The sequence below is a fragment of the Salmo salar genome, chromosome 11 (genome assembly GCF_965601325.2).
Source record: "Salmo salar chromosome 11, fSalSal1, whole genome shotgun sequence".
NCBI lineage: Eukaryota > Metazoa > Chordata > Actinopteri > Salmoniformes > Salmonidae > Salmo > Salmo salar.
In genome coordinates, this window is record NC_138301.1 from 26,642,501 (window position 1) to 26,669,612 (window position 27,112).

At 46.7% G+C, this 27,112-nt stretch overlaps 1 protein-coding gene across 17 annotated transcripts in view; it reads left to right on the forward strand.

The window, feature by feature from the left end:
• LOC106587529 (SRY-box transcription factor 6) overlaps positions 1 to 27,112 on the forward strand; it is a 194,768-nt gene that overhangs the window by 118,211 nt on the left and 49,445 nt on the right. For 10 of the 17 annotated variants that reach the window (XM_045689258.2, XM_045689256.2, XM_045689255.2 and 7 more), the window contains 3 exons: positions 248 to 271; positions 1,138 to 1,206; positions 26,409 to 26,532. In XM_045689258.2, the coding sequence (XP_045545214.1) occupies positions 248 to 271; positions 1,138 to 1,206; positions 26,409 to 26,532 (217 nt within the window). The remainder of the gene's footprint in view (positions 1 to 247; positions 272 to 1,137; positions 1,207 to 26,408; positions 26,533 to 27,112) is intronic. The other 7 variants (XM_045689252.2, XM_082957836.1, XM_045689269.2 and 4 more) reach the window with 3 other exon arrangements.

Sequence of the window (27,112 nt, forward strand, 5' to 3'; positions counted from 1 at the left end):
GACGGGTTTATTATCACCAAGCCTCCTAATGGCCAGGAGTAAATTACCAGCCTGGACTATAGCCTACAATTACAGTTAGCCTTCTCCCTACAGCTTTCAGTCCTGCATGTGCTAATAACTGTAACGGTCAATCACCTGGGATGTTATGTACAGTACTGTATACCCTTCAATCATGCTATTGTTCAATCATCTTTTACTATAAACTAAATTTGTTTTTTTTTGTTTTCTTCCATATGTGAAATCACAGTATTATGAAGAAGGGTGTTCCATGGTATGCTATGTTGATATTAATAAACTATATAGTGATTTAGGATATTTGCATGTTTTGCCATCATGTATGAGAGAGAGCAGATCTGTCTATCCCCCAATGAAGAAGAAAAGGGTAGGATAGAGTGGAGGGAGAAGAGGAGAACCTGCCCAGAGTTAGAATGTCGTTTAGCCATCCAGACACGACACAGTAATTAACTGTTGACACTCGTGAAGAAGCCAGCACAAATTCATCCTGACACATTTGCAGACGAGTGATATCTTACAGTGAACACTTTGTAATTATATTTGAAAATGAAAATTAAATGACACTTAAAACTAGGTTGTCATGCTCAATGAAGCGAGCATGTAGTTAGACAGAGAGGCTGCTGGGATAGATGGGGGGCTGCTCGCGGGCAGATGCCGTGCTACTCAGAGGAGAGGAGTCTGACAGAACACTCCTACCCAGCCCGGCCCCGGTCCAGCTCAGCCTACACCAGTTACCACCATTGTAAACACATCAATCTCCGTCTCTGCTTCCCCATCTCAGACTGTCCATCACAGCCCTCCTAGCCAATCACATAGCCAGAAAACAAGCTAGGCCAGCAAGGCCACATCATCTACAGCTCTGCTATACTATGCCTAATGCTGAAGGCCATTGTTGACTTGTCATGTCTTTAGGCAGGTGGTGATATGTTGTAATGGGGCTCAGATCACCATGACTTCTTGTTTGCAAATACTGTCCTGCAGTTACAGTGTCATGTTTTCCTTAGTGTCAGTTAATAGTCGGTCCCCAGCCTGGCTGAGTGGTATAAGCATTTACTGTACTCTGAGATGAGAGGAACATGTTTCTGACTGTAGTGACTCTTCTTCACTGGTGTTTATCTACAGATTGCCAGACAACAGCAGCAGCTTCTGCAGCAGCAGCACAAAATCAATATCCTGCAGCAGCAGATTCAGGTCAGTGGCTGGTTCATGTGTTCCCCTCACCCTTCCACTCTCTCACTGGCCTTTCCTTCCCCAGCCACACCCCACCACAGGCCACATGTCAAATCTCATGGGTTTCTATGGGTTTCTGTCTGACAGACATTACACTGGTACAGCTTAGCACTGGTACTTCACTGTCTTCCTTTATCTTTCTCTCTGTCTCCTTTCTTCTTTCTCTTTCGCTTCATTCTTCTGTCACTCTGTCTTACAGTCGTCATTCACATTACATGATAATTGGCCATCGGTAATTGGGAGGGGTAAAGATGGAGGGGAATAATTATCACATCCTAATTAGCAAAGATGGAGAGAAGAGAAAGTAACGACACCTAATGAAGCATGCTGCTGCTGGTAGAGAGAGAAGTGCCTGGAGGGTGGAGGTGGGGACATGAAAGAGGCTGGTAAATGCTGCCTTTGAAATGATACCATCCCAGTTGAGCGACGTGGCAGGCCTTTAGACAGGCTACTGTTCACAGCATATTGTTAGTGAGGGGAAAAACGTTGTTCACATCAATGTGGTGGCTAAAGGAGATACTGTTTTTGACGGAAGAAGAAATTTGTTTAATATAGTATTCAGTTTTAGTCCTTTAAATGTTTGTTAATTTACTTGAACAAGAGTAAAATATTTATAAAGGTGCACATAGAATAGCTCGTTTTATGCTCAGATTGAAAATGAAGGTTTTATTGGAGTAATGTCAGTGTGTATGGTGGTGGTCATTGCCATGCATTTTCTCTCCAAAGTGGATTGTGTTCTTTTCTCCCCTAAGTAATTATGGAAAATGGAGAAAAACATGTAAACGGGGGAGGAGGGGGCGAGAGTATTCACACGAGACACAGACCAAGAAAAATGGAACGAGGGCACCATAAATAAACATGGCATATTTGCTGAAAGAAAGAAAGAAAACAGCATGAGAGGTAGCAGGAGGAGAGGAGAGGAGAGAGAGTGCCAGTATGTGGGTTGTATATGTGGGGAGTGTTGGGCATGTGTGTTGGTGAGGTGGTACAGTACAGTGTGGTCAGGTTATGGACCACCCATGCTGAGTGTTGGATACAGACAGGCTGGCTACTCTGGGTAGGGTGGTCGGTCAGTGGCTGGTTGTAGTCAAGGCCGTTGCCCCAGCCCAGCCGTCTGAGGAAGTCCAAGGCTTTACTGTAGGGTGGGTCTGGTGCCAGGAGCAGTCTTCTCCTATGACCCACCTATTACTTATCCTGCTACTACTACACACTCACTACCAACACACACTCACTACCAGCACACACCCACTACCAACACACACTCACTACCAACACACACTCACTACCAGCACACACCCACTACCAACACACACCCACTACCAACACACACTCACTACCAACACACACTCACTACCAGCACACACCCACTACCAACACACACCCACTACCAACACACACTCACTACCAACACACACTCACTACCAACACACACTCACTACCAACACACACCCACTACCAACACACACTCACTACCAACACACACTCACTACCAACAAACACTCACTACCAACACACACCCACTACCAACACACACTCACTACCAACACACACTCACTACCAACACACACTCACTACCAACACACACTCACTACCAACACACTCACTACCAACACACACTCACTACTACTACACACTCACTACCAACACACAGTCACTACCAACACACACTCACTACCAACACACACTCACTACCAACACACACTCACTACCATCACACACTCACTACAACACACACTCACTACCAACACACTCACTACCAACACACACTCACTACCAACACACACTCACTACCAACACACACTCACTACTACTACACACACTCACTACCAACACACACTCACTACTACTACACACACTCACTACCAACACACACTCACTACTACTACACACTCACTACCAACACACACTCACTACCAACACACACTCACTACCAACACACACTCACGACCAACACACACTCACTACTACTACACACACTCACTACCAACACACACTCACTACTACTACACACTCACTACCAACACACACTCACTACCAACACACACTCACTACCAACACACACTCACTACTACTACACACTCACTACCAACACACACCCACTACCAACACACACCCACTACCAACACACACTCACTACCAACACACACTCACTACCAACACACACTCACTACCAACACACACCCACTACCAACACACACTCACTACCAACACACACTCACTACCAACACACACTCACTACCAACACACACTCACTACCAACACACACTCACTACCAACACACACTCACTACCAACACACACTCGCTACCAACACACACTCACTACCAACACACACTCACTACCAACACACACTCACTACAACACACACCCACTACCAACACACACCCACTACCAACACACAGCCACTACCAACACACACTCACTACCAACACACACTCACTACCAACACACACCCACTACCAACACACACCCACTACTACTACACACACTCACTACCAACACACACTCACTACCAACACACACTCACTACCAACACACACTCACTACCAACACACACTCACTACCAACACACACTCACTACCAACACACACCCACTACTACTACACACACTCACTACCAACACACACTCACTACCAACACACACCCACTACCAACACACACTCACTACCAACACACACTCACTACCAACACACACTCACTACCAACACACACTCACTACCAACACACACTCACTACCAACACACACCCACTACCAACACACACTCACTACCAGCACACACCCACTACCAACACACACTCACTACCAACACACACTCACTACCAACACACACCTACTACCAACACACACTCACTACCAACACACACTCACTACCAACACACACCCACTACCAACACACACTCACTACCAGCACACACCCACTACCAACACACACTCACTACCAACACACACTCACTACCAACACACACTCACTACCAGCACACACCCACTACCAACACACACTCACTACCAACACACACTCACTACCAACACACACTCACTACTACTACACACTCACTACCAACACACACTCACTACCAACACACACTCACTACCAACACACACTCACTACCAGCACATACTCACTACCAACACACACTCACTACCAACACACACTCACTACTACTACACACTCACTACCAACACACACTCACTACCAACACACACTCACTACCAACACACACTCACTACCAACACACACCCACTACCAACACACACCCACTACCAACACACACTCACTACCAACACACACTCACTACCAACATACACCCACTACCAACACACACCCACTACCAACACACACTCACTACCAACACACACTCACTACCAACACACACTCACTACCAACACACACTCACTACCAACATACACCCACTACCAACACACACTCACTACCAACACACACCCACTACCAACACACACTCACTACCAACACACACTCACTACTACTACACACTCACTACCAACACACACTCACTACCAACACACACTCACTACCAACACACACTCACGACCAACACACACTCACTACTACTACACACACTCACTACCAACACACACTCACTACTACTACACACTCACTACCAACACACACTCACTACCAACACACACTCACTACCAACACACACTCACTACTACTACACACTCACTACCAACACACACTCACTACCAACACACACTCACTACCAACACACACCTACTACCAACACACACTCACTACCAACACACACTCACTACCAACACACACTCACTACCAACACACACTCACTACCAACACACACTCACTACCAACACACACCCACTACCAACACACACTCACTACCAACACACACTCACTACCAACACACACTCACTACCAACACACACTCACTACCAACACACACTCACTACCAACACACACTCACTACCAACACACACTCACTACCAACACACACTCACTACCAACACACACTCACTACCAACACACACCTACTACCAACACACACTCACTACCAACACACACTCACTACCAACACACACTCACTACCAACACACACTCACTACCAACACACACTCACTACCAACACACACCCACTACCAACACACACCCACTACCAACACACACTCACTACCAACACACACCCACTACCAACACACACTCACTACCAACACACACCCACTACCAACACACACTCACTACCAACATACACCTACTACCAACACACACTCACTACCAACACACACTCACTACCAACACACTCACTACCAACATACACTCACTACCAACACACACTCACTACCAACACACACCCACTACCAACACACACTCACTACCAACATACACCCACTACCAACACACACTCACTACCAACACACTCACTACCAACACACACTCACTACCAACACACACTCACTACTACTACACACACTCACTACCAACACACACTCACTACTACTACACACACTCACTACCAACACACACTCACTACCAACACACACTCACTACCAGCACACACTCACTACCAACACACACCCACTACCAACACACACTCACTACCAACACACACCCACTACCAACACACACCCACTACCATCACACACCCACTACCAACACACACCCCCTCTCTCTCTTTCTCTTTCTCTTTCTCTTTCTCTTTCTCTCTCTCTCTCTCTCTCTCTCTCTCTCTCTCTCTCTCTCTCTCTCTCTCTTTCTCTTTCTCTCTCCCCTCTCTCTCTCTCTCTCGCTCTCTCTCTCTCTCTCTTTACATTTACATTTACATTACATTTACGTCATTTAGCAGACGCTCTTATCCAGAGCGACTTACAAATTGGTGCATTCACCTTATGATATCCAATGGAACAACCACTTTACAATAGTACATCTATATATTTTTTGGGGGGGAAGGGGGGGGGGGTTAGAAGGATTACTTAATCCTATCCCAGGTATTCCTTAAAGAGGTGGGGTTTCAGGTGTCTCCGGAAGGTGGTGATTGACGCCGCTGTCCTGGCGTCGTGAGGGAGCTTGTTCCACCATTGGGGTGCCAGAGCAGCGAACAGTTTTGACTGGGCTGAGCGGGAACTGTGCTTCCTCAGAGGTAGGGGGGCCAGCAGGCCAGAGGTGGATGAACGCAGTGCCCTTCTTTGGGTGTAGGGACTGATCAGAGCCTGAAGGTACGGAGGTGCCGTTCCCCTCACAGCTCCGTAGGCAAGCACCATGGTCTTGTAGCAGATGCGAGCTTCAATTCACTATCACAAATGGCTTCATTATCAGTTCCATACTTTGAAGTAAACATGTTTTCCCTTGCTGAAAATCTGTTCCTCCTGTAGTAGGCGTACTTTGTAAGGGTCCCAGTTGAATGGTGGAGTGGGCTATAGATCCCCTCTTCACCCCCTTCCCTCTCCACTCCTCCAGGGCTCTCCCCAGTCCACAGTCCCTGTGATGTGTGGAGGCAAAGCAGCAAAGCAAACCCCTTGGATTTACACGGCTTTAAGCACAAAAGCAGGATTTAGTGCTGGGCCATAAAAATCCCCCTTTCAAGTGCACTTCCCAAGAGAAAGGCCCCACTGTCAATGTCTGCTTCTGCTGGAGAGGCCAGAGAGCTGGCCTCTCTGGTGCTGCTGTCACTGTCCACAGTGTTTGTGAGAAATGACTCCCCATCACTCCACTAAAGAGGAACTCACTCTGCTCTCTAGCACAGTACCCTCACTAGCATACACTCTAGAATAGAGCACCCTATGCCCTGGGACCAAGCCCCCTTAATAAGGACTCTTTACTCCTGGGCTCACTCACACATCACCACAACACATCATACTTTGACAGGTCCACACTCCACTCTTTCATGCTGTAGTTAAAGACTAATGTACTACCTGGAAATTCCCCCTGATGAGCAGTTCAGGGACGAGGGTGTTATATCTCTTCCACCACACTTGGGGAGGTACTGAAAGTGTATGGATCTATTTCAAACAGATAGAGAGGCCCCTAGATGTAAAGATCTGTGTCTCCAGCCAAGGCAGCCTTCCCCAGACTCTGTCCCTGTGATCTGTCCTGATGAAACACCACTATATCTACAATTAAACAAAAGAGACACATATTTACACCATCTGCTGCACTCCCCTCAGTCTATCTGCTTGTTTACAACCCTCACCAGGCCCTTATCAAGCATAGATTACTCTCACAACAACTTCAAATCAGTTTGATCATGTTAGACATTTTGTTTATCCTACCACAAGTCCTTTAATACTTACTTCATTACATTTTCTCCCCTCGTGACCCAGTTTTACTCTGTCCTCTGTGGGGCTGGTCTGGCTGCTCGTAAAGATGGCCAACCAAAGGGATGTAGGGAGGGATGAGGCAGGCCGGGGCGAGGTAGCGAGGCACCTCGGCGGCACTCTGTTTTCTGCTCTTAAAAATGCCCCCGTCCTCTTAATATACAACAGCTTTGAGTGAATTAGTACTCTAAACAAGCTTCCAGCCTGCATGTTGCAGACTTTTAGCAGTGGTAAAACAGCACTGGGGGATTGGGTTACCCTGCTGTTAGTATGGAGAACAGTGGACTTTACTAGAGATCCTCCTCCTCACCATCAAAGTGCTTGTAGTTTGGCTCCAGGGGGAAAGCGCTTCAGATTCTGGTGCTGTATTGATGATGTAACTGATCACATCAGTGGGGGCTGTAAACCGGACCGGAGGAGTCCAAATAAAACCACCAGGACCGTAACTGGACACCCTCCCTGGCATGCCATGCACTTTCAGGGGTTTTCTTTGAGGGAGGGAGGGAGGGAGTTAGGGAGGGGTGTGCAGAAACAGGCAGAGCGGTCTGGAACGAGGCACGGTCCAATGTAATCGAGTCTCCTTTTGAATGGCCTTCTCTCTCTTTTCATCTAGTTCTACTTAGAGGAGGGAGAGAGATTGAGTCTTTGTCCTTCGGGATTACAATGTCACTTGTTTTAAGATAGCAGATGTTTTGATTACGGTATTAGGGGCTTATCAAAAGTTTAAAGCTCAAGGCTCTGTGTTTTTTTTTTTAACTCATTTTTTGTTCCTCTGGCTGTCCCTTGTTATTGTTAAATTCCGCTCGGGGAGAGGATTACTGTTATGTGAATCAAGTATTAAACTTGATAAACACCATTAGGGAATCAACTAGAGGCTTGTGACAATTAAAAGGAAAATGTTGAAGTAAATCTGATCCATAACAGAGCATGTGTTTCTTACATAACAGTCATCAAAGCTGTGTGAATGCGGCCATGGAAAGCCAGTGAGTTAAGGAGACAGAAAGGCAGAAATAGACGCTAAGCAGAGCTCTGTTCTGCCTGTTTGTTTAGCCTCTGCATCAATCAGCCACATCGACCGGCACTCGATTGGACTATTAGGGGCTGTCTCCTTGACAATCACACCCACTTTTTATTCTTCCCCAATAGCAACAAATCTGGTTTTATTTTAACGTCAGAGCCCAGGCTGAGTCTTTCATATGGCTTTCTGTAATTATATAGGAGTGAATGGCAGCACAGCCATATGTTAGCAGCATGGGTAGCAGTCTATGAAATGACTTAATAAAATGGTGGTGACTGCTGTTGTTGGCCGAACACATGTTTCTGTGAAGAGGATATTTTTACATAGAGAAAATCGCCATGGATTGGAGGAATTTTTATTAGTTTCTCTAATGGCTGTATTTGATCCAACCCAGTGGCAACTCCAGACTCAGAGGACCTCTAGGTCAGTCTATTGGGGGTAGTGATTGTTTGAAGGTCTGCTCCCTGCCCACAGGGGCCAACTGACTGGGAGGTTGTGATGACAGGTGGGGGTCAGAGAGGTTTGGGGGGGGGGGGGGGGCTGTCTTGCCGTGCTGTGATGGAGTGCAGCTCTCTGGCTACAGTAACAGTTAGCTGTCCTTGCCCATGCCCCAGCCCTCCATCCCCCAGGCCCCATCCCCACAAAGCCCCCATCCCCAACAGCCCCCAATCATCCAGCCCCTCTGCCCTCAGAGCTCTCACACAGATCCAGGCCAGGTGGAAATTCCTGCTCTCTCACGAGGCTACTGAACTGCCGTGTATCTCCTGTGCATGGGGATGGCAACGGTCCATGCATTCCTGAAAGATGGGGCTGGTACGGTGTGAGACGAAGTGACACACACACACACACACGCAAGATAATAAATATTCCCTAAAAGGCTGAACTTTATCTTCACACGGTGCAGGTTGAAGAACGGAGCTTCCCAGATGAAATGGGGGGGATGCTTTTAATCAGAAAAACCCTGTTAGGTCAATTACAATGTGTCTGTCTGTCCTCACATTCACAATAACACAGTAACAATCCATACTTTATTACCGATGTTTATAATTATAACTCTGAGCTGGCATTGTTGCACCGTATGTTTAGCAGTGATAAAGATCCCACTGATATGGGTTTTCTATGGAGACCATTGTTGGTTCACTCTTTTAATCCAGCAGCCTTAAACACTCTCGTCATTGGCCAGGTCTGGTTCTACTTATCTAGCTCAGAGCTGCTTTTCCTCCTCCAGCTCCTGTGAAGGACCTCCACGTGACTGTCTTCCGCTGTCAACCTCTACTCCTCCACTTCCCAACCCCCTCTCCCCCAATCTCCCAACCCCCTCTCCCCCAATCTCCCAACCCCCTCTCCCCCAATCTCCCAACCCCCTCTCACCCAACCCCCTCTCCCCCAATCTCCCAACCCCCTCTCCCCCAATCTCCCAACCCCCTCTCACCCAACCCCCTCTCCCCCAATCTCCCAACCCCCTCTCCCCCAATCACCCAACCCCCTCTCCCCCAATCTCCCAACCCCCTCTCCCCCAATCTCCCAACCCCCTCTCCCTCCACCAAGCCCTCCAGCCGGCACAGGGTGGCTACATCCACACCCCTCCCAGGACTTATACCGTCCACTGATCCACTCATTTTGAGTCACTCTACACTTTATTCATCTCTGTTTATCCCTCTGGCTGGGAATGATGCCTATTGTAGATTCACTTTATATAGAGAATTATTGTTCTTAGATCTGTGTTCTATTTGGAGCTATTTTGGACTTAAGGTTATTGAAATATTACATTTATTTATGTTACTACAAAAATATACAAATTAACTATAATTTAATACAAACATAATATTTTGCCCCCCATAGCATCTACCAAGAGCACAGAGTGTGCTGGTACTTGTTGTTTGGCTTTAAAGAAGTTCCATTGCCTTAGTTAAAAGAGAAAAGACCAGTGCCTTGTTGTCAGCCCTCACTTCAAAGTGGAAAAGGTTTCCTCACATGTGGTTTTAAATGGTGTGGAGGAACAGCAGGGGACTTCCAAGGGTTAAATGATAATAGCTGCAGACAGTTCCCAGATTAAAGATACTATTTAATTACACAAGGGCTAGCTAACCACCTCCACATCCTAGCCTGCCAGGCAGACACACTCCTATAAAGCACAGCAACACCACAACACAACAACTCACACATACTGTAGAACTTGTGTACATGTGTGTGGGTGCCTTTATATGTTTATATGTCCGTACTTGTATTTGTGTGTGTATCCTATGGGTTTGTGTGTTTATCAGTGTGTTATAGTTGAGTGTTAACATAGAGAAGGTGTAGAGAGAGGCTGAGGAGGAGCTCTACTTTCAGGGGCCTGGCTGGCTGACAGACAGACAGACATACAGACATATGGCCCTGCTCAAGAGCTAGTGAGGGCCTGATTCCTCTCATATGTGCAGCACAGTATCCCCAGGGCCGTAGAGTCGGCCTCCCTCCCTCTGCTGTGGTCATTTAACAGCAGTAGAGCTTGAAGAAGCATGACAGGCCCAGGGGTCCAGGGCCCAGGGGCTAGCCAGGCCAGGGCCCCAATAAAGGGTTAATCAGTAGCAGCTTCCTTTCTCACTTGATATATATTTTGGGGGTATGACTAGGGAACTTTCAAAAAATTCCCTGGTTGGCACAAAAGGTTCCTTTACACAATCAAACCATTTTTGACAGTATATGCGTTTAAAGGCTCAAATTGGCATACAGTTGAAGTTACACACGTGTGTCTGTCTCAAGGTAGAATTCATTCCATTACATGCAAATACTCATTGAGCTGTAATTTAATAATTTTTTTCTTCTTCACCATTATCATTGATGAACAGACTACTCCACAAATTCCTGAATACATCTATTGCTTTTATTAACCTACCAGTCTTTTGCTGTCTCTCTGAGTCTGTTTTTGAAATCCAACAAAAACACATTAGAAAGAATAGCAGCCTTTTTTAGAGATTTTCAGGATGCAGCTCCATGTCCCAGTGTTGCAAAGCGCTGATAGAATTCACAGGGGAAACTCTCTGAAAGCGGGTCCTGTCTGCCCAGGCAATAGGGACCTCCTAATTAAACACAGAGCCCTTTGTGTCACACACACATTGGTTTTTGAATGAAGGCAACAATCTCTCTCCCCTCTATATGGCCACAGAGAGAGGCCTCTGTCTGTCTGTCTGTCTGTCTGTCTGTCTGTCTGTCTGTCTGTCTGTCTGTCTGTCTGTCTGTCTCTCTGTCTGTCTGTCTGTCTGTCTGTCTGTCTGTCTGTCTGTCTGTCTGTCTGTCTGTCTGTCTGTCTGTCTGTCTGTGTCATTGTCGTGTGTGTAGGTGGCAGGGAAGTCAGGCGCAGGAGAAACCAACTTGGTGTAACTGGAGTAGTTTAATTATTATAAAACAAACTCCAAAAAACCAACGTACATAAAAATAAACATGGGTAAACATACCCGTCGCACACCTATACAAAATCACGAACACATAACCACAAACAATCTCCGACAAGGACATGAGGGGAAACAGAGGGTTAAGTACACAGCATGTAATTAATGGGATTGGAACCAGGTGTGAAGGAGACAAGACAAAACCAATGGAAAATGAAAAATGGATCAATGATGGCTAGAAGACCGGTGACGTCGACCGCCGAGCACCACCCGAACAAGGAGGGGCATCGACTTCGGTAGAAGTCGTGACTGTCTGTCTGTCTGTCTGTCTGTCTGTCTGTCTGTCTGTCTGTCTGTCTGTCTGTCTGTAAGGTGCTACTGCTGCTATGCTAGTCAGTGTGCAGGTGAACCGCTTCAGTCCTACTGCAGCAGTGTCCTGTGTGGAACATGAAGAACATGAGAACATGACTCGTAGCATTCTAACCTATAGTGGAACATACAGGAGATTATCAGGGCAAATGCAAGAGTGGGAGTCATTGACTACAGTTTGTAGATATCCACCCCCAGCCCAAGTGGTCCATTTCTGCCCGGTGCCATAGTCTTTAAAGGTCACTCTGGCTCCTGTTCGGTTTTCTTTATTTACAGTCATTGTAATAGGGTACCTTGCACGTCACACCCATCTAAAGATCATGTGACACAAGCCAATACAGTAATTCCCCCAATTTACTGCCTCACTGTATTTTTATTTTATGTTTTATTTAACTAGGCAAGTCAGTTAAGAACAAATTCTTATTTACAATGATGACCTACCCCAGCCAAACCCTCCCCTAACCCAGGCGATACTGGGCCAATTGTGCGTCGCCATATGGGACTTGCGATCACAGCCAGTTGTGATACAGTCCGGGATCGAACCAGGGTCTGTAATGATACCTCTTGCACTGAGAGGCAGTGTCTTAGACCGCTGCGCCACTCGGGAGCCTGTACTGTTCTGTAGTCTACACACAATACGCTTTGCCCTTGTAATCCAATGAACGGTAATTGCACCCAACATTTTATTTGGTTAACATTTTAGTGAGAACAAAGCACACTGCTACCATATAATGGGGAATAATTTAAAATGAACTTTAGATAAACGCAAGGGTGGCTGCTAATTGAACAACGATAATGGCTCCTAATTTATGCCTCTCAGATGTTTCTGTTGTTTTCCAGGGCGCAAATGATCTTCTAAGAGATTCTTGTTAATGCATTGGCAAAACGCATCAAAATAGACATTGTTAAAGGGAATGTGTAAGTTCCCCAATTAGCCCAGCCAGACCAACTGCTAGCATTATAGCAAGAGAATAATAGAGCAGGGAGTGATAGCGTGTTTCCATACGGTGTTAGCTAGGCTGGCAGTAGTAGGATTATTCTGGGGCCCTAACGGTCTCATCATATCAGCTTGGCTTGAGCCCAGGGAGGGAGATAACGCTATAGATCCAGCCCTACATAACATGCTCGCCCACCAGTTAAAGGAGACTGTTAGCTGATGAAGATGTGCACATGCAAGACTAAAGATAAAAGAAAGCGTTGACCCAACTCATTAGCCCCTGTGATTTAATATATTGACACTTGAATGCAAATAATTCCATTTAGCGGCCTGTGTTGGGCGGGGGGAGGGATCAATTTAATTAGTTATGAAATGTGACTTGTTGTCAGGAAGCAGAAGAAACGCTGACGTTAAATAAAGTCGTGTGCAATTTGAACAATAAAGCTATCGCACCCCTGTTAAAACTTAATGATGCACAAAAAGGGCTTAATAGATACAACCTCAGCAATGGCTGTGATGGTTTGGAAATTAAGCTAAGTGGACGAACAGCTAGACCAGTAATGTCGCTGGCCTGTTAAAACAAATTCAGACATTATGAATATAAACAGTGCAGGCTATCTGGGACGATTCGGTCTGTAGGTTTTGTCGACGTACATCTGCCTTGCCGCTGAAAGACTCTTCCGGCTTCCTTTTCTTCGTTAGGTCAGGGTTAAGGTACACACAGAGAGTGGGGATATTGAATGGCCTTATTATTGCATTAGGCACCATTTCCTCTGACACTGAGCCCTAGCTTATGAATGGCAAACTGGAGAGAGTGTAAACGTTGAAAGATACACATCCCCAGTACTTACACGATGTGATGGGTTCATAGAGGGTGCCTGCCTGGCACACGAAGGCACATTTGTGTGGGGAACATATGCTAGGAACGCACATGTCTTTGTTGGTGATGTAAGCATGTACATAAACACGCCTCCATTATTAATGTTAATGACACAACATCTCCTAGCGGTCTTGTAGTTATCAGCAGGGCAGCGCAGCGTCTTTGTGTTCCCACACCTCGCCCGTTTAGGCTGCGTTAATGAACTGCCTGAATCTTGACAAGGGCTGTCACATGAACAGTTGTAATGTGTAAAGTCACACCTGAGTGTCTGCCTTAAATTAGTCACCTGAGGGGATTCCAAACAAGTGCTGGGATTTAGTCATTTATGCCAGGACCCAGCAGCCTCTCTTAGTAGCTCAATGCTAGTGATAACAGAAATCAACACAAGAGAGCAGATCACTGGAGCTGTAGTGCATCTCACCAGGCATTAGGGAACCTAGTGAGCTCTGTGATAAGACAGTACTGCTAAATAAACTTCACAACCCTAACAGGAGCACTTTACAGATCATTATTGATAGTGAAACGAGGCCAACCGTAGCTATGATACATAAAGCCGTACTCTATGACCTCTGAATATCATTATAAAGCACCTGTTTACAACTCTATTGCTCCCCATAATCCTTTCCTGGATGAAGGTGGCCAGTCGCCTTATACTTGGCCCTCATTGTACCCCGTGCTCCAAAGGAAAATATCAGTTGACGGAGAACACATCCTCCAGTGTGAAGTTGACTTAGTTTCCTCTCCCTCTCCGCTCGGCCAGTGTTTTCCCTGCTAATGTTGAGCAAACTGTTTTGTCTTTGCGTTGGCTCTGCGCAGCCCTCGGCCTCCACAGTGGGCACACTCACAGGGAGAGGGCTGCATTAATAGGATCTAGTGTGTGCGGCCAGCCGGCAGGGAGAAAGGGAGTCCGTGTTTTCTTAGGGCCGGGGTGGCAAAGCAAAGCATTCAGCCCATGGCAGCGGCAGCAAAAAAATACCCTTTTTGTTTTTGGGTGGAGGAGAGTCCAAGCATTCCCTATGGAACACAATGAATGGCCCGTTCTGTCCTGCACCGTTATTCAGACACAGAATTGTTTTGTTTTTTAGGTATTTTTTTCTCCAGAAATATTCTTGCCCGTCACTTGGTGTGCACATGACATTTGAGCGTGTTTTAAAGTCTCGGCACACTCATGTGCCGTAATAAAGTGGTCCCTCGTAAGAATCGTGCTTTCTGCCGGACAACAGAGCCCACTCTGTTGTTTTCCCAAGCCCCAGCAGCTGGGAGGCAATTGTGAAGACAGGCTCAGTCTATGTGCAGAGTGGAGCGGAGGGAGCAGAGGAGAGGACAGGAAGAAGGGGAAGTCCTCCCCTGCTCCTCCAGCCCCCTCATGACCAGCCTCCAGCCCAGAGGCCAGCCAGCTCTCTGTCCCACCACCAGACACACTGCAGTCTCTTATTAACGCACTCCAGACTCCCGCTCAGTCTCCCACCCAGTCTCCACAATGGTGAGCTTGTTAGAATTGTTTTGTGTTCTTTTATCTTCACAGAAACAGTAGATGTTTAAAATAAAAATATTAATCATATGTTGGTTTTAAATAAACCGAATTATATGAGAAAATATCAGAAAAATTACTGTACATCAGAAGTATATTTTTACAAGGGATGATTAACACATGAAAGTATCAGAAGAGAAATAATTCAATATAAAATGCTATGTGGAGAGCATGTGTTTTCCTGCCCCCCAGAGACTGGCCTCTCCTAACAGTATGTTGAGGGATTGGAGGATTTCACAGGCATATGCCAATAGTATTTCACATTTTCTCCTACGCTTCAAATGTTCATATCCTTCTATTCCTCACATCCTCCCAGCCTGTTCACCACGGTTATGGTGGGCTCTCTGACTAGGCCGTGTCCGACCTCTTTTACAACTCCACCCGCCCCCCTGCAGTGAGGGTCAGAGGCATTCTGCTTATTCCCAATCCCATAGAGGCGGGATGTATACGCAGGATAATGATGCCAGGCCCAGACTCACTTGTGGGTTTGTTTATGTCTGTTTGCATCTTTCCTGTCATTACCCATGCTGTTTGAAGGAGTCCCCATGGGTTTGGCCAGTTTACTGCAAACCTTTTTGAATTTCATGACCAGACCATGCCAGAATATGATTTTTTTCCCTTCTATTTCATTGTGTGCCTAACAAAAAACATCCACACAGATGTCGTGTTTTCTGGAAATGTAACATTGTAGACGTGGTGGTAATGTAAGAATGTGGTTCTGGAATAGTAGGACATTTATTTGGGAGAGGGGATAGTGAGGGTGTGTACGTGTGTGTCTCTGTGTGCGAGAGAGAGAGTATCATGAAAGCAGCTTTTGTACCCTACATAACATTTCAACCCCATGGCCTATCTTTGATATTTTATATTCAATACAAATCGAATTACTTTAAATATTTACGAACTTAAATTACATTGAAGGTATTTGAGACTCAAGAATTTGCATTAAGTACACAATTTCTGTTGAATCTTCATTGATCACGTCTATTCTCAGGGGAGTAGCTTAATTCTTCTGCTTTGTACTCTTAACATGTTAATGCTTTAACCAATTTACTGAACATCAGTAACATTCACCAACATACTGGTATGTTGCATCATATTATATTCTTATCTTCAGCATTATGATTGGAAAGTCTCATATTACTTTTTCTATCATAACCTAAACATCACACTTCTAAATGTCCTATAATTGTTTAGGTATAACCTTTAGTGTACTGACATACTGTATGAATGGTTTCCAGTGTGGCAGTGTGGCATACAGTACAGTAGAGTACAGCAGCCTCCAGTCAGTGCAGAGTTCTTGAGCCAGCCTGGAACCAGGGGAAGTCAGGGGGAGGGAGGGGGCTGGGCTGGAGGGAGGGGGCTGGGCTGGAGGGTGCTGTCTGCCCTGCTTTTTAACAGCAGCAGACTTAATATAGACATATTGGAATGGCTCCATTCCAAGAGAGCTTGTTTTACTGTGTAAGGAATTAGTGGAACAAGAAGTCATCTATTGGTTATTCCCCAGACGGCCCGACCTCACCCCAGTGTCGGATTCCTCTGCACCTTACCCTGCTCTCTGCTGCAGATAGACTGGAGGGAGAGTGGACACTACCCCCCTCCCCTACCCTCCCCTACCCTCCAGACAGTCCCTGTTGTCAAAGAGCAGCGGCGTAGCGTACACATATTATTAGTCAGGCTCTTGCTCAGACACCTCTCCAGCAGAATAGAGAATGACGTGTCTTTTGGCAGCCGATGTTAATCTTTTACCTGCAGGCTAAATGTGAGGTCTAAGGGTCCGAGGGAGGGGGTAGACGGGTCACAGTCATGTCCAGGACAAGGACCTTTTGTTGCTGACCTGGACCTCTGTAGTAGATTGGGCTCACATTTCAGAGGGAACAATGTTCTCTAGTCTGGGAGGCAGGTGGAGGGGAGGGAGGTGGAGGGGAGGCAGGTGGAGGGGAGGGAGGTGGAGGGGAGGCAGGTGGAGGGGAGGCAGGTGGAGGGGAGGGAGGTGGAGGGGAGGGAGGTGGAGGGGAGGGAAGTGGAGGGGAGGCGGGTGGAGGGGAGGGAGGTGGAGGGGAGGGAGTTGGAGACCTGGCCTTAATACCAGCTAGCCACAAGGCTGAGGGATCAAAGTCTGGCTCAGCGCTATCGATCCACTGGCCTGATTACCATCACACACCAAACAGCCACCAAACAGAGCACAATGTCTGGGACTCTGATAACACAACTACACTGGACTGTGTGTGTGGGTGGGTGTGTGTGCGTGTGTGCGCACCCTTTTGTGTTGTCACATTGTGTCTTTGTGAGTGTGTATGTGCCTATGTGTGTGTGCCCGTGCCTCTGTGCGTGTCAGAGCCTGTGTTGGATTAGTGCGTAAAGCTGTAGTGTGTTCACACTGGAGGAGTGCGGTTAACTGATAAATGACCTGTGATGTGGGAGTAATGTGTGCTTGGGGATCCCTGGGATTGTTTTATGAATTGACCTCTCTAGAACAAAGTAATGCACAGACTCTAGAGCCCATGAGTGGTTCCATTCAGTAATTTTCCTCCTGGTTGGGCTCCAGAAAGCACTCGCCCAGCTCTCTCTCTCTCTCTCTCTCTCTCTCTCTCTCTCTCTCTCTCTCTCTCTCTCTCTCTCTCTCTCTCTCTCTCTCCTCTCTCTCTCTCCTCTCTCTCTCTCTCTCTCTCTCTCTCCGCAGCAGCAGCAGCAGCACAGTAGCAGGCTGGGTGTTGAGTTCACATGGCCGTCTGGTGTCAGTGTTACAGTGCTTTCTGTGGGGATGAAGCCAGGGCTGCCAGCTTCCTGTATATCACTTTACCTTCAAATGGAGCTCCTAAGGTGCTTTCCACTCGCAGGCGTTTGGTGTGTGACTCAGTAGAGAGTAGGGGGGAACGCTGTGTCAACTATCAGCACTTACACTAACAGCTGGAGCCAGTCCTCTCTGGGTCAATTTATATCAGCCCAATTTATTTTCTAACTTCTCAGGTAAAATGTGAAAAGTGGGATCGCTGGAGTTGTGGCAGAACGGCTGGCAGAAATAGTGTAGGCTTAATAAGCACATTTAGATTCCCTGTTAGTGAATTGCCTAATTGTCTATTTAGCTTTATAATGTAACACTGCACAAATCATGTTATTAGACTGATATACTCTGGGTGACTGTCTTTAAATCAAATGAATAAAGATGAAACCTCACATACAGGTCTGATATTCCTCCGAACACATCTGGGTAGCATGTCGGAGGGTGTCAGTCAGCTACCGCTTAGACATTTCACCTGAGACTCCCACTGTGCTTCTCAGCAGCTCCACACTTTTAAAACACAGTGAGAAAAAAAATGTTCTTTCCTTTTCTGTCTTCTATCTCATCTTGTCAACATTGAGGGAATTTGGACATGTTAAAACAACTCCCCTCCTCCTTTAAAAAGGAGAAGAGGACAGCATCCCAGTGACGCTTGGTGAGGATCAGACTGTCCTAGTGTTTGGGGGTGCGGGGGGGCCTGCTGGGCTGGGTCGGTAGTGCTGCAGGGTGTCTCCTGGGCCCTGTTTATAGACGGCTACAGACAGTGAGGAGCATAGGTGCTGACAGGGGCCCTATTGAGCACAGTAATGGCTTGTACATCTCCATTTGCACCTGTATGTGTTTGTTTGCATGCGCATGTTTGTCAGTGTGTGTATGTCTCTGTATGTCTCTCTCTCTGTGTGTGTGTGTATCTGTCTGTGTGTGTGTGTGTGTGTGTGTGTGTGTGTGTGTGTGTGTGTGTGTGTCTGTCTGTCTGTCTGTCTGTCTGTCTGTCTGTCTGTCTGTCTGTCTGTCTGTCTGTCTGTCTGTCTGTCTGTCTGTCTGTCTGTCTGTCTGTCTGTCTGTCTGTCTGTCTGTCTGTCTGTCTGTCTGTCTGTCTGTCTGTCTGTCTGTCTGTCTCTGTGTGTGTTTGTTTGTGTGTGTGTGTGTGTGTTTGTGTGTGATAGGAGAGAAGAGCAGTGCTCTCTCTCATGTCTGCCCTGTCTCTTACTCTGAGTGTGTCTAATGGTAATCTGACCATGGTCAATCCCAGGCCTTTGGCTGGCTCTGCTCTCTGCACTGGCTGACCCCAGGATTAGCTGCTTCTGTAAGCCATTACAACACTGTAGTGCTGATGTCAACGCTTCCACTAATGACATTGATTCAGTTAGAATGAATCTCACTGTATACTCAAGCTGGTTTTACACACTTTATTTTCAGTCATTTTTTATTATATTCACAGATATTTCAGAGATGTTCTTTTTATTCTATTTATTTTAAATCTTGTTCACAGTGTTAAATCTAATTAAAACTGAGTTAGTGCCATTTCTCATTATGCCAGCACATCGTTGAGAGCGAAACAGATTGCACTCTGGACTGGTACAGACTTCATCAGGTCATCTGAATTGATGATACATGTTGCAAGGCGGTTGAGAGGCCTCTCTCACCCCTGGAAACCTCTGTTGGTGCGTGTGCTGGCAGAGGGAGCAGCCCCAGCCAACTATCTGTCTGACTGATCACTACAGATGCTCTTCCTCAAGTATTCAGAGTCCGATCCTCAGTGCAGAGTCTTCTGGGACTAACAATAGCACCTGTTCCTCATAAGATAGCCCATTCATGTATCTTTAATGAAGCTTTGGGGCAGATGGCGTGAAATGGTATTATCCAGTGCTTAGCAGTGCTAAGACAAAGAGGGAACAGTGCCAGCGTAACAATGAGTGGGGAGGATGCTGCCCAAGTGCTCTGCTCACATCTGTTCCACTTCATTCTATCAGACTCCTCAAGATCATCCTGGCAATAGAAATATTCTGGGCACCCAGCCGATCGGCTGATGAACTTCAGGGTAACTCTTTCAGGGTCTGGGTGTTGCCACAAAGGGTGGAGAAACTGACACACACACACACACACACACACACACACACACACACACACACACACACACACACACACACACTGAAATGGAAGTCTTTTGTCTGGGAGCTGATCTGTAATTTATCAACAACGTATCCTCATAACTGGCATTCTTCTGATGCTTTTTTGACGGTTGTTTCCAGTCAATGGAAAACGAGAATGATAATGTGTAAATTGATAAATGCATTGTCTGCTGAACTACCATGCCATGCGTTAATTGATAGGCTGAAGGCTAGACTTCCACTATTAGCTGGCACTTTGAAGCTTCTCCAGATTTTATTTCCCTTTCTCTGACATTAGCAGAGTAAATTAAAGTTTAATGCACAGTGCTCATTACTGTAAATCACAACCATTCAAACCCAATGCACTTATTTTCCCCGATACACATTTACATTTCCTCTTGCCTGGGTAAATCTCTTTATTGTGATATCTATTCATTAAAAACCCAGTGCTGTCACTGGAGAGATTCCCCTTTTCATTTACAGCTTTGTTTGTAGGCAACATTCAGGATATTTGATGAGTTTAGCTATTGTCTGATTGACACTGTATTTTCTTCATATAGATTTTCTCCCAGATTCCAATTATATGGCATCAGATATCTGAACAGAATCTCAATCTGCTCCTAGAGAGATCTCTACAGTAATTAATGTCGACATGCCTAAACACATTTATTTCAGTCTTTTGTATGAACAAACGTCTGATTTCATTAGACAACTAAACTGATGATATTACTGTTTGAAACAATGATGACAGGGAATAATTAAGATAAATATTTATCAGTGATATAAGCCGCTCATAGCTATGGAGTAATAGAATTATGATTAAATGTGTTGAATATATGAAGCTCAGTGTATTCAGCTTATTACAATAATAGTTCCACTTATGTTCCACATTTGGAGCAGCTGTTTCAGTGTAACACCCTGGCTTTAACCTGATTCGTTTTGCTAGTTTAATGCGAGTAAGGTTAATTGCAATTATGTATGTGACTGACCTTAATAACCTTCCTAAGGGTAGACTAACACACTCAGTACTGAGGGAGAGAGAGGGAAGGAGAGAGTCTGCTTCAGAGAGTCTGTCTCTGCACCGTGAGTGCAGTACATTCAGAAAAATACTTCATCTGGTTTTATAGAACGAACACTCCAACACAGGGCAGGCCCTGTTCCCCAGTGTACCCCTTCACCTGTCGCTGGCTCTAACTCATGTTGGGACATTAATTATTGTGTTTTTCCATATGTTCTATACATGCGGGCCATGAGCCATCTTTCATCCTGTCTGCCTGGAAACCTGGACCACCAATCCCAATGAAAAGTACATTTTATTTAAGGTCATTTCCACCAGTCTCCCAGGTCATCGTCTTTTCTCCAGCCGCAGCACATTTTACCGAAATACTTTTCAGATTATAGGAAAGAAAAAAAGGAAATGACATGCTTCCCCATTCCTTTTCTAATGTACTTTCTATACTGCACTTTGTTGAAAAGCTACATAGACAGAAAGTGTTATTTATTTAGTTTTCAGTCTACCTCTGCACCTCTAGCCAGATCGATAGAGTGGTCCTGAGGACATATAGCGGTGGGGAACGGGCCCTGCTGCACCAGATCAGGGCACACAGGGGGAGCAGACAGAGATCATAAGCAGACCTCAGCTAGAACGTGGGGGAAAAGTCATTGCTCAGAGCAGGTTGATTTCATGCCCCAATGCTGCGGGAGTAATTGCACCCAGACCTGTTTTATTGCGAGTTGATTTTAAAGAGGGATGAATGAAGAAACATTCTGTAAAGTGTTTATTTTGGGGGCTGACCTTTATTAACCCGTTTTCCAGGCGGGTTCCCCTGAGGTGGGCTGGCCCGGTGCTAGATTAACCCTCGCAGGCCCAACACAGCCTGGCTGCTCCCTATCACTGGCAGGCAGGAAGCAGAGGATCACAGTCAGATTGGGCTCTGCTTCAGCTCTCAGCATGAGTCTCATTCTGAAGCCCCCCCCACACACTAAACTGCCTCTAAGAGACATTAACAACACACACACACACAAAAACACTTACACACAAACAGACTTACACACACAGTTAGAGCACATATTTATCCTCTTGCCGTAGAAAGTCAGAACGGGACAGTCAGCTTCAGCGTGGACAGTGAAGGTTAATAATGTTAGACTGAAACAGTTTAGACAGTTTTAGGAGCAGTGTAGGATATGTGTGGGGCAGGGCATGGCTCTGGACGTTAAGATGAAATATCACAAACAGACAACGGCTGAAAGCCGGTTGCTGTAAATTACCGGATCGCCTGGGCTTTAATCATCTGTATAAATGATCCTCCAAAAGTATGAGATTGAGGCTGTATATCTGAACTCATCTTCCCCTGTCAGTCAGGGCAGCAGGTTGTTTGTGTGAGGGTGTCCCTGTGTGTTTGTACATGTCCCACTGAAGCGTTATGGTTCGACCTCCCATCTCACCAGACCACCGACACTACAGTGTTATGGTTCGACATCTCATCTCATCACACCACCGACACTACAGCGTTATGGTTCGACATCTCATCTCATCACACCACCGACACTACAGCGTTATGGTTCGACATCTCATCTCATCACACCACCGACACTACAGCGTTATGGTTCGACATCTCATCTCATCACACCACCGACACTACAGCGTTATGGTTCGACATCTCATCTCATCACACCACCGACACTACAGCGTTATGGTTCGACATCTCATCTCACCACACCACCGACACTACAGTGTTATGGTTCGACATCTCATCTCACCACACCACCGACACTACAGCGTTATGGTTCGACATCTCATCTCATCACACCACCGACACTACAGCGTTATGGTTCGACATCTCACCACACCACCGACACTACAGTGTTATGGTTCGACATCTCATCTCATCACACCACCGACACTACAGCGTTATGGTTCGACATCTCATCTCACCACACCACCGACACTACAGCGTTATGGTTCGACATCTCATCTCATCCCACCACCGACACTACAGTGTTATGGTTCGACATCTCATCTCATCACACCACCGACACTACAGCGTTATGGTTCGACATCTCATCTCATCCCACCACCGACACTACAGTGTTATGGTTCGACATCTCATCTCATCACACCACCGACACTACAGTGTTATGGTTCGACATCTCATCTCATCACACCACCGACACTACAGTGTTATGGTTCGACCTCCCATCCCACCACCGACACTACAGCGTTATGGTTCAACCTCCCATCCCACCACCGACACTACAGTGTTATGGTTCGACCTCCCATCCCACCACCGACACTACAGCGTTATGGTTCGACATCCCATCTCACCACACCACCGACACTACAGTGTTATGGTTCGACCTCCCATCTCATCACACCACCGACACTACAGCGTTATGGTTCGACATCTCATCTCACCACACCACCGACACTACAGTGTTATGGTTCGACCTCCCATCTCACCAGACCACCGACACTACAGTGTTATGGTTCGACATCTCATCTCATCACACCACCGACACTACAGCGTTATGGTTCGACATCTCATCACACCACCGACACTACAGCGTTATGGTTCGACATCTCATCTCATCACACCACCGACACTACAGCGTTATGGTTCGACATCTCATCTCACCACACCACCGACACTACAGTGTTATGGTTCGACATCTCATCTCACCACACCACCGACACTACAGCGTTATGGTTCGACATCTCATCTCATCACACCACCGACACTACAGCGTTATGGTTCGACATCTCACCACACCACCGACACTACAGTGTTATGGTTCGACATCTCATCTCATCACACCACCGACACTACAGCGTTATGGTTCGACATCTCATCTCACCACACCACCGACACTACAGCGTTATGGTTCGACATCTCATCTCATCCCACCACCGACACTACAGTGTTATGGTTCGACATCTCATCTCATCACACCACCGACACTACAGCGTTATGGTTCGACATCTCATCCCACCACCGACACTACAGTGTTATGGTTCGACATCTCATCTCATCACACCACCGACACTACAGCGTTATGGTTCGACCTCCCATCCCACCACCGACACTACAGTGTTATGGTTCGACATCTCATCTCACCACACCACCAACACTACAGTGTTATGGTTCGACATCTCACCACCGACACTACAGTGTTATGGTTCGACATCTCATCTCATCACACCACCGACACTACAGTGTTATGGTTCGACCTCCCATCCCACCACCGACACTACAGCGTTATGGTTCAACCTCCCATCCCACCACCGACACTACAGTGTTATGGTTCGACCTCCCATCCCACCACCGACACTACAGCGTTATGGTTCGACATCCCATCTCACCACACCACCGACACTACAGTGTTATGGTTCGACCTCCCATCTCATCACACCACCGACACTACAGCGTTATGGTTCGACATCTCATCTCACCACACCACCGACACTACAGTGTTATGGTTCGACCTCCCATCTCACCAGACCACCGACACTACAGTGTTACGGTTCGACCTCCCATCTCACCACACCACCGACACTACAGTGTTATGGTTCGACCTCCCACCACACCACTGACACTACAGTGTTATGGTTCGACCTCCCATCCCACCACACCACCGACACTACAGCGTTATGGTTCGACCTCCCATCCCACCACCAACACTACAGCGTTATGGTTCGACCTCCCATCACACCACACCACCGACACTACAGTTTTATGGTTCGACATCTCATCTCACCCCACCACCGACACTACAGCGTTATGGTTCGACATCTCATCTCACCACACCACCGACACTACAGCGTTATGGTTCGACCTCCCATCCCACCACCAACACTACAGCGTTATGGTTCGACCTCCCATCACACCACACCACCGACACTACAGTGTTATGGTTCGACATCTCATCTCACCACACCACCGACAGTACAGCGTTATGGTTCGACATCTCATCTCACCACACCACCAACACTACAGTGTTATGGTTCGACATCTCACCACACCACCGACACTACAGTGTTATGGTTCGACATCTCATCTCATCACACCACCGACACTACAGCGTTATGGTTCGACATCTCATCTCATCTCACCACCGACACTACAGCGTTATGGTTCGACATCTCATCTCATCCCACCACCGACACTACAGTGTTATGGTTCGACATCTCATCTCATCACACCACCGACACTACAGCGTTATGGTTCGACATCTCACCACACCACACCACCGACACTACAGCGTTATGGTTCGACATCTCATCTCACCACCGACACTACAGTGTTATGGTTCGACATCTCATCTCACCACACCACCGACACTACAGCGTTATGGTTTGACATCTCATCTCACCACACCACCGACACTACAGTGTTATGGTTCGACATCTCATCTCACCACACCACCAACACTACAGCGTTATGGTGCGACATCTCATCACACCACACCACCGACACTACAGCGTTATGGTTCGACATCTCATCACACCACCGACACTACAGCGTTATGGTTCGACATCTCATCTCACCACACCACTGACACTACAGCGTTATGGTTCGACATCTCATCTCACCACACCACCGACACTACAGCGTTATGGGGGGACAATGCGCGTGCGGCTGGGTCCTTTGATGTTCCGTTGTGAAATAGTGTTGGGGGGATTAGGAACAGACGCGGCCCGGCCAGGTATTGTGTGAGCATACGAGGGCCGTCAGAGCCGCAGAGCCCCCTGTCAGGACGTGTTAGGCCAGGCTGTGATCTGCTCTGTGCTCCCCTCTCCTCTCCCCCTGCCTGCCTGCCTCAGTGTGCTGTCTGTGTCTGCAGCTCAGCTAGGCCTCTCTCTGATCTCCGCTTCTCTATCTGTTCAGCAGGTCCAGGGTCACATGCCTCCGCTCATGATCCCCATTTTTCCACACGACCAACGCACCCTGGCAGCAGCCGCCGCAGCCCAGCAGGGCTTTCTCTTCCCACCAGGAATCTCTTACAAGCCAGGTATGCTCCTTTCATTCTCTCTTTGTTGTTTCTTCCTGTGTCTCTGTCTGTCCTGTTCTCTGTCTACTTCTCAATGTTATGTACATGCAGTTCTCCTCCTCACAGACACAGGTTCATTTTGACAGCACGGGTCATCTTATTGATGAAGGACCTTTCCCAATATAATCTATCCCACATATTTATTATGGTTATATATTTCATACATTTACTTACAATGTATTTTATGTAAGTAATACTTTTTTTCAGTCCTCATTTTCACTGCCCCAGTTATCATAGGATCCTTACACTACACATATCCCAGTCTCCATACGGCATCAAATAAAAGTATAGTCAGCAAGACCAAGGCAGATGACATACAGTACTCTATGTCACCTTGTAAATGGAGCCACGCCTTGGGGAGTGTTCTGTGTTCAACTCCAAGGCAGCATACCTGTTCAACAATAGATATGAGTAAAGGAGCACTGGAATGTAAACAGCTTTTCAACATGAAAGTGTCTTGACTTCTCTGGCTGTAATCACTATGGAAGAATCTGCTGAGGGAACAGCCTGCTGCAGTAACACAGTACTCTACCTAGGCACT